Raw genomic sequence first — 9,701 nt, forward strand, 5'->3', positions numbered from 1 at the left:
CTTCCAGATGAAAGTACAGGGAGGGAAATGTGATATTTTACCTACTAGGTAGTAACTGTTAGCAACTGGCAGCTTTTTGACAGTGATAGTTGTAATTTTAGTGGACTACCTGGAGCTAAAAGCAGCATTGTGTAGCTGTCTTGCCAATCCATTGCAAGCAGCAGGCTGTTGCAGTACATGAAAACAGTAATTCTGCCCTTTCCTCTGATTAAATAGTTCATGCTTTTATTTTTATTTTTGAAAGAGGGGATAGATTTCTTTGGGATGTATGTTCTCATCAGCTGGTGACTGGGATGCTTTTAAATGCTACGGTACCTGTGGTTAACCTGAGATTCTTCCCTCTGGGCCATCTTTAGTCTTCCTCGTAAGCTTTATATTCTCTGTTTTGACTCTAATGCTTTTACCTTTTGATGATGTATCTTCCAAGGCTGGCTTCTTTTCACAATTGCTGTCTCCCAACACCAAGACGGCTTATCGCAACCTAAACCTAAACAGGATGTCCTGCAAAGTGTACTCCCTTCGGCCCAGATGTGTGGCCTGGTCCTTTGAATCTTCAGAAATAGCTAGAGGTTACTCAGTGTAAATATCCAAAGGGATTGTCAACAAAGTCACCTCCTCTCCCATCACACACAGTCACATTTATATCTACCACCTTATTTGCTTTCTTTTGTCACAGCCTCAGGAAGAAGGCATGAGCTTAAAAATTGTCTTTCTGTTGGACACCAAAGATCCATTAAATGAAGGCTGCTCTGCTCTGACTGCAGGACTGAGGAAGTTTTATTGTGAACTATCAAAAATGAAACTGAGCTGTAAAACATTTCTAGAGAAGATAGTGTACGCACCAGCCCCAGGGCCAAAGCTAAGACACTAGCACAGTATAAAGAGCATTCTCTGAACTTGTATTAACTTACGTAGCATGACTTATTTAATGCTCTCTAGTACAGCAAAGTCTTACAAAGCCAGGCCTGTCTGTCATGGGCATTTATAGGACCCTCGTTATCATTGTAGCTAAGTGCCATCAGCAACCAAAAGATCAAGACAGGGAGCCCATTCATAAAACTCGAAAGAGTGACCTAGGGAATGTCCCGATGCCTGATTTGTCCCACGTGGATGCATTCAGAATAGTGATCTGTCCTGCACACCATGCACAAGTGACAGTTGTTTGGGAGCTTCCATGGTACCATGTCTTGTTTAGTCTAGTCCCTTGCTTTTCTAATTGGTGAATTCACTCAAATGTAAAGTTTTCTCCACCAAAAGAAAGGCTGGACAAAGAGTGAAACCATTTTTGGCAAAATAAGTGCAGGCAGTGCACTAGATGTGCTGTACTGGTTTAACTTTGTCACCAACATATCTTCAAGTGAAGTTGTTCTGTGCAAAAATGACTTGGTTTCTGCTTCAGATATTCCATTTAAACATGCTACTTGGCAACTCCTCCCCCCACCCCCACCGCAAACTACTAGTCTTGTAAACGTGCCTCCTGGACTGGTGTGTCAGTCCCACTGTGTTCATCCTTGCTCATGTCGGAAGTCAGAATAGAATTGGTTGTCTTCCCCAGGGCAATTTACAGTATCTTCATACTTTAAACTCAGAGGACCAAGGTAAACAGTCTTTAGCGTCTCGTGCTGAGTGTCAGTTTCTTTCAGTTGAAAAATTCAGGGGAGAGGGGTCTTTCCAGCTGCATCTCCCTTTTCAGTTTGCATAGCATGAAATTCACCAGGTTCACATTCATTTCCATACAGGGAATTCTCTTGGTGTATGACATCACTAACCGCTGGTCCTTCGATGGGATAGACCGCTGGATAAAAGAAATAGACGAGGTAAGTGTGACACTGCAGCTGGTTTAGGATGTGTTCGTGCAGCGTCTATCACAATAGGACCTGGTGTGACTACAGTAATATAAACACTGCAGCTTCTGGTGCCAGCACAGAAATATCATTGTGCCGTAAAAGTGGCAGGTCTCCTTGGATGCTGAATAGCCTGTTGATGCTGACACCTCTGATTTTACTGAGCCCCACAGATGGCGCTTGCTGGAAAGCAGAGATTAAAAATATAATCAAAAGAGACAAGGTAGGTGAGGTTGGACCAACTTTATTGGTTTTGTTGGACCAACTTCTGTTGGTGGAAGGGACAAGCTTTCAAGCTTCACAAAGCTCTTCTTCGGTTCCAGGAAAGGCAACCAGAGTATCTGTGGGCTTGTCTACGCTGAAAACGCTGCAGTGCTTCAGTAAAGATGGTACCTACACGGATGGGAGGGGTTCTGGCGTTGGCGTAGGTAATCCAGCCTTGGATTCCAAGAAGCGGTAGCTAGGTCGACGTGAGAATTCTCCCATCGACCTACACTGGGGGTTAGGTCAGTTTAACTGTATTGCTCAGGGGTGTGGATTTTTCGCACCCCTGAGCACTGTAGTTCTAGTGACCTAATTTCCTAGGATAGACCAGGCCTGGGCTAACTACAGGTTGGGGCAGACGTTCAGCATAAGGGGTTCATGTATGCTGTAGGAGGCCACTTAAAATGAAGTGGGCAATTGAGGGTTAGCAGGCAGTAGGGTATGTTACAAACTGTTGTAATGAGCCACAAAACCAAGGTCTGATGCAGAGGAGTCGAAATCTCTGCTATGTCCAGGAGACCTTTGGGGGGAAAGAAGGACTACCCTGTGCAGAGGAAGTACTTGCAATTCCCTAGTTGGAGAAGAAAAGAAAAGCCTCTATCTTGCTATCCATTTCTACCAGGCTAAAACTGTGCAGGCAATGGGGAGCAGGATATCCATACAGCTGAGTTGTGAGCCTGTTAACCAAGGCATTCCGGGCAACGCCCTGTAAAATCATGAGTGGAAGCGTCTGAAATGGAGTAATCTGTATGAGGAGTCCCTGCTTAGACACCAGCGTTTATATCACAGTAGCCAGTCCTAGCAGAGGCAATTTCCCTTCCTTACAGTTGCTTCAATACTGTAAGCTGAGCAACCCACTAGGTATGATCCGTGTTCACTGGTGTCAGTGAGTTTTTGATGCTGTGTTCTAAAGATGGACTATGTTCTTTTAAAGCATGCTCCAGGTGTCCCCCGGATTTTGGTTGGAAACAGGCTTCACTTAGCTTTCAAGCGGCAGGTGCCCACGGAGCAGGCCCGTTCCTACGCTGAGAAGAACTGCATGACGTTCTTTGAGGTCAGCCCGCTGTGCAACTTCAACGTGACCGAGTCCTTTACGGAGTTGTCGCGCATTGTGCTAATGAGGCATGGCATGGAGAAGATCTGGAGACCTAACAGAGGTGAGTGGAGACCTGCTCTCGCTGTGCTGATGAGGTGCTCTGAGGGCAGAAGAAACTGCCCACGTGGAAGGGGTGGGTGTTTGCCTTCCTGCTCGGAGGAGGCAGTATTTAATAACCATCTGGACCTCCAAGTGCTTCACAAACACAAAGTGCCTCAGTCCCCACACACCTCTGTGAGCTTGGTAAACACTGTAGCCCTCCTTCACGCAGGGAAACTGAGGCACACAAGGTAAGTAGTATGTCCACAGTCACAGAATCAGTTGCTATCAAAGCTGGGACTAGAACCCACGAGACTGGACTCAGTCCCCCCAGCTCTAACCACTAGGCCATGCTGCTGCTGTATTTGAGCACACCTGTGTGACTGCTCCGAGCTGCGGTGATTCACTAGCTGAACGCACTTTGTCTGATGCGGTAGCCTAATAGTGCCAGTTCAAGCCAGAGAAGGCTTAAGTAATCCACCCCTGAATTTCCAGCGCTACAGGCCTTTTGCTCCATATACATACTCTGTGTGGTGAGCTTAAAAGAAGCAGCACCTCAGTTGGCCTGTGGTGCATGAGCTCAGACCTTTGATAGACTGGGGGAGAAGCAGCACTTGGCTGCTGGCTCTACTCCAGGTAAGGCTCATTCCGCCCTCTTCCCCACGTAGCTGCAGTGCAGTGGGGCTGCAGTGGAGGTGGCAGGGATTGTTGGTACACAGTGCCCTGGGGAGGAAGAAATAGGCTGTCTTCCCCTTTAATGGTGGCACGTTTCCTCCTGCAGATGGGGGTGGTGGTGAATGAACCTGGGTATCCAAGTGTGGGCCAGGTCCCATTATCTGAGACCCTCCCCACTCTGTCCTGGGCACTGACTAGCCATCACTGAAGCACTGCTGCTTCAGCCAGAAGGGATGAGAGTGTCCCTCTCTTCCAAGGCAATGGTCAAGTTCCCTGCAGCTGGGCCTGTTGGCACACTGCTGTTTGATACATATGGAGGGTCAGTGAGATACTAGAGGGGATTCAAACCCAAATCTTGCTTGAGGCGGAAGGCAATGCTGCTGCGGTTTCTGCAGGGGGATACCTTGCTCTGCAGTGAAAGCTTTCCCTGCTTTGAGAGCCAGCATACACAGCTGGCTTGATTTAAAGTTCAAGCCATTCTGGTCGCTCTGTTGCCCTGCAAAACAGTGAAGATTTAAAGCTGAAGTCTTCTGTGCGCTGCAAATCTATCCTAAACGCCTTCCATGGGCAGGGTCTACAATCCTTGCCAGCTTCTTGTGTCCTATTCCTAGCACTGCTTCGTGGCTTTGCAGGCTCAGTCCTTGAGTAAACTGAAGATAGGAGTGTGCCCCCGTGTGGCCAGCTGTAAGGAAATCCCGCATGAGCTGGGGCATTCACAAAGCTGTGTCACATGTTTTTACACTGAATTCATGGCAGTAAGGGTCCTCTCAGGGAGAGGCTGAGTCTTGCTCTAGCTGTATAAGGCTGGCAGGTCTGCTGGATGATGGGGTCAGAGTTCACAAGACCCTGCCACTAGACTTGTACAGGTCCCAAATAGGAATGTGCTCTGCCTCGCTCCAGCAAGGCTGTTGCCGTCCTCCAGACCACGTCTGCTCTTTGTATCTTGGAGTGGGGAGAAGGGGGCTGTGCAACTGAACTGCCAAACACTTTGCAAATACTGAGTAAATGAGGCCTCCCAGCACTATATATGGGGGAAGGATTAATTATTGTGCTGATGGTTAAACCGAGGACTGGAGGCAGCGCTCCGAGAACTTGGGAGTCCTGTCTCCTAGTTCCTTGTTTTCACCATCAGATCCGCAGTTTCTGAGGCACCGTACTGCCACCCCTAGTTTCTCCCTCCCTAAGAAATTGGTGATGTACAGTGCAGGCGAGATGTGCATTAGGGCAAGCTCTCCCCTTGGAGGTACAACCTGGGTGTCACTTGCCTCTCTGACTGTACTTGATTCTTTCTGTTCTGACAGTGTTCAGCTTACAGGACCTCTGCTGCCGTGCAATAGTCTCCTGCACACCAGTCCACCTCATCGACAAGCTGCCACTGCCTGTCACCATCAAGAGCCACTTGAAATCCTTCTCCATGGCCAATGGAATGAACGCGGTGATGATGCACGGCCGGTCATACTCCTTGGCTAGCAGTGGGGGCGGGAGCAGCAGCAAAGGTAACAGCTTGAAGAGATCCAAATCGATCCGCCCGCCGCAGAGCCCCCCACAGAACTGCTCACGCAACAACTGCAAGATCTCTTAGCAAGACTGTAACACTGTGAGCTCCAAACACACCCACCCACCAATGTACAGATGTTTGCACACGTAACCCTTTTCAATAGGATCCTTTTGAACGTTCCTGGGTCACTTTTTTGATGACGAGCATAGCTTTGGGAAACGAGTTCAGCTTAACGTTCAGACCATCATATCGACTGGATCCCACATCGCTGGTAAAGGGGACGGTGCCAAGTGAACGTTCAGGAATGCTTTGGGATTTTCCTCAGCCTGGGTGGAAAACTCGGCAGCTGCTGGCATGGGGGAGGGACAAGCTCGTCCAGTCTTGGCAGAGGAAGGGATTTAGCGGAAGATCAAGAGGCTTAGGGGGTGGTCAAGGGAGAGTCTGTGCTGCAACTGTAACTCTTGAACTCACAGATGGATTGCTGGTGCGATAGCGAACAGTGGACTTCTAAGAATAAACAGGGAATAGATGAAGGCAAATTCTACCTGGACTTTAACCTGCCATTGCCAAAAAAGAGGCAAGAGTTGGCCGATTGGGAATCTGAAGGAAGCAGTCCTGCTTGCTGTTTTCACTTATTTATATCAAAATTATATAGAGAGCTCTCACTTTTTCTAACTTTTTTTTTTTTTTTTAAAGAAGCAGTCAGGGAAAGTTTATACAGCCATGTAAATAGAAGCATGGGACCTCTGTTCGCAGTGCACCAGCTAAAGGGGAGAAAGGGAGAGGGGGTTTTTGAGGTGAATATCTACAAACACTTTGGGGGATTGTACAAATAGCCTCACAGGATTGCTCTGGGTTTGTTTGTTTCAAATACAATCTATGTGAAAGGAGAGAGCGATTTGTATGCTACATGCCGGATCCTTCCTTTTCTGAACATTCCTGGAAACAAGGGTGAGGGCCTAGGAGGAGGCTGATTGTACTCTCACTTAAATCAAAACCCAAATAGAGTTGCAGCTGTGAGGCTGCCATGGCCTGCAGGAGCCTGAAGACAAAGATTTGGTCAGACCAAATATTAGAGACCAAAAGTCAGCTGGTACCAGGTTTATTTTCCCATGACAGGCAGCATCTTCTCACGTGAGGGTTGTTGATCATTGCTGGCCTTGAGGAGTTGCAGGCATAGAAGTAAAACACTTCTGCTGGGCCTGCGTGGAGAGAAACAGAAAGCTTGATCACAAGCTACCCTTCTGGGGTCACTGTTCCTTCCCCCATCTTCCCCAATACTGCTATTTATCCCTCCTACTCTTCTGGGCAATGAGGTCAACCCCCTCATAGGCATGAGGACTTTGAGCAGGCCCTGAATCCAGAGTCCTTCCTGCACCTGTAAATACACACTTCACCTTTCCAAGGAACATCTAATCTTCAAGCATTGCCCATGGCTCCTCTTCTAGATGGGGGCAGGAGAAGGGAGAACACACTTCACACTGGAGTGTGGCATATTAGAACTGATCAAGACTGGAACACTAGTAACCATTCTAAGTGGTGTTAAAATGCAGCCTTGCTAGTCTGGAGTTTGCCTGCATTGGATGACCAAGCAAAGCTATCTTGCTGTACCCTCAGACAGCCATGATTGCTGTTCAGTGGCAGGAAAATGTGAAGGCAAATGCATTGGCTTGTTTTTATTGTCACCTAGGTTTTCACAGCTTCTAGAGCAAGCAATCTCTCTAGCTAGCAATTTGCTTGGGATAGGCATGTGATGTTAGAGAAATCCCATCTAGGACAATAGCAGCAGCTTCACTTACTTAGTCCCATAGCAATAGGACTTCTAACTTTCCACTAGGGCTTCCAGCAGAAGTAGTGCCCAGTCCTTGTTAAGCTAGAGAGGCTGATTACAGTTCGGTGTGAGGTTCAGTCATAGGTGAGCGAGACAAAGATATGGTAGTAGGTTCTTGTAGGCCATCAGGACGTGTAGTTTTTCAATGTATGAACTGCTTTTGGTTGCTCTGTTCTGCCTCCATTATACCTCTCTCTTCATTAGGAAACTAAACCGGGCACGTGTCTGCTGTAGGATGCTGGTGCTCTACTGTTACAGCCTGTCTCCCATTAGTAGCAGTTCCCCAAGGCCAGGCTTAGTCTGTCACCCTAAAGCAGCTTGTTACATGGGCAGGATGAAGCTGTTGCGTTTCCTGCACAGCTGACCACCCACTCTGTTCAAGCAGCAACTAAAAGACGGGTGGCAGGGAAATGGCACAGCCCCTTCCCACAGCAACACTCCCTGCTGTGCTTTTCCCTTCCTTCCTTGACAGGGCCTGGAGACGAAGGAGTCTCTGCACTCTCTCAAACCCCGGAGGACAGATTTCACAGATAGCCCAGCTGCTAGGCAATAAACCGGGCCACCAACGAAGCTCAAATGAGGGAGAAGGAGAAAATAAACCGAGGGCTGGGGGTGTCTTTTGTGGCTGTGATTCAGACTAAAAACTAAAGCTGTAGTCAAGTTCAGTGCCGTCATGGGGAAGCCAGGGAATTTCTAGAACCTGTCAGCAGTATTACACCCACTGCTCCATGTCACTTAACAGGGAACAGAAGGAGCCAGGCAGCCTAGGGATATATGGCTAACAGGTGACGGCAGGCAGAACACACCCCTATCCGTCAGTGTAAAACCCTCTTTGAATTTGGTTTCCGTTAAACAGTTAGTTGTTGGAGCGCCTCAGCAGCCTGTAACTCACCTATGTTGCCTCTTCCGTATCTAATATCTGGTAACACAGCTGGGATGGGGAGGAGATGGAAGATTCCATTCTGCATGTCTAGAAACTCTTCCAACTACCTGTGGATGGTTTATGCCCTACAAATAAACCCTCTCCCGTCTCTTCTCCACTGTACATTTTCCCCTGTACAATCTCAGCAAATCCTGTCCAAAGGAAAGATTCCTTGATCTGGAATGTCTGCTGATCAAAACTGAACTCATCTTGTTTTCTTCATTTGAAAAGAAAGCCGTTCTGGCATCTGATATCAACACTAGTCTTTAGCTGCTGTCTGACACTCAGACCATTCCAATGTTATTTTGGATTCTCTCTTTTATTCCTTTGTACAGTCAATGTTGTTCAATTGATATACATGTTTTGTTTTATATAAATTAAAGTCTTTTGTTTTAAACTGTCCACATCCCGCCTGGTAATCATGTCAGTTTCAAGTGGGGCTGCGGTTTTAGCAGGTCTTTAAGCGGGTTTTTCTGGGGTTGCTCAAGGGTGGGGGTGGGATGTGGCAGAGCTCATGGTGATTGATTGGGAACTTGCCAAAGGGGGGGCCTTTATACCAGTGTTCCCAGGATTGCCCTTCCCAGCCATTCAAAAAATCACAAGATTTGGCTTACAAATTATGACATTTCAATTTACATTTGGTTCTATTCTTTGTCTTTTGGTGTTTTGAACCTTTAGGGTCATTTTTCAAATGTCTAGTCTCCAAAACTTGTTGGTTTTAATGGAAGCAGAAATTCTCCCATAATCACGTGACTTCAGGAGCTAGTGCTTAAAGAAAAACATTGACTCTCCTGAGACTTGTGAGAAAATTACAACCGTTCGCAACGCAGGTGTGTAAACTCCACGTCAAGCCCATATAAGCTCTGACTCGTGTTACAAGTGGGGTAAAACTCACCCTGTGCAGCTACATCAGTTGCTAGCCACCAGAGCTTCAGTCCCAGGTAGGGACCTACTTCTGCTTTGTTACATCTGGGGTAACTCCTCTGACAGCTGTAACGGAGAGCAGGGTTTGACCTATACTATCCAAATTGGAGTAAGCTGCTAATGAAATTGGTATAAAGATGGCTTCAAAGTGAATTTTGAAAGCAAGCTATAGACAAAGGGGAGGCGCTGTCTTGTGACTTCATAGTTTGCCTCACTTTCTGTTTTTGTGTAACGATGGCAAATATTGCAGTGACTACACTCCAGAGTGAACAGGGGCAATCAGAGAGATGGGGTCACCGAGCATGCCAAGGCCCCCAGCTAGAAGAATGGCCTGTATGGTCATCACTGGGGATGAGGATCCTAGATCCCAGAGAAGCAGTCACTTTTTGGGAGAGGGACAGCTTCTCTTGGCCTAATCCTCTTCTCATTCATCCCCTAAGGGAGCGGGGGATACTGGCCCTCCCTTAGACCTGCCTCTTCTCCTTCTCCCCAACTTCTGTAGGATTATATCTCCATTCTGAACCTGGCTGGTCAGGCTTGTTTTAGCAGTTTAGAGCTTGCTTGGGGAGGGAAATCAGATCGGCTTGAGCATGGAAAACCCCATCATG

At 47.4% G+C, this 9,701-nt stretch overlaps 1 protein-coding gene across 1 annotated transcript in view; it reads left to right on the top strand.

The window, feature by feature from the left end:
• The window catches only part of RAB40C (RAB40C, member RAS oncogene family), a 65,343-nt gene extending 56,772 nt beyond the window's left edge, over positions 1-8,571 (top strand). Inside the window, exons 4-6 of the mRNA XM_073362867.1 lie at positions 1,740-1,817; positions 3,043-3,265; positions 5,220-8,571. Of these exons, the coding sequence (XP_073218968.1) occupies positions 1,740-1,817; positions 3,043-3,265; positions 5,220-5,500 (582 nt within the window). The 3' untranslated portion in view covers positions 5,501-8,571. The remainder of the gene's footprint in view (positions 1-1,739; positions 1,818-3,042; positions 3,266-5,219) is intronic.
• Positions 8,572-9,701: the final 1,130 nt, after the last annotated feature.

Source organism: Lepidochelys kempii, chromosome 10 (assembly GCF_965140265.1).
Source record: "Lepidochelys kempii isolate rLepKem1 chromosome 10, rLepKem1.hap2, whole genome shotgun sequence".
NCBI classification, from domain to species: Eukaryota; Metazoa; Chordata; order Testudines; family Cheloniidae; genus Lepidochelys; species Lepidochelys kempii.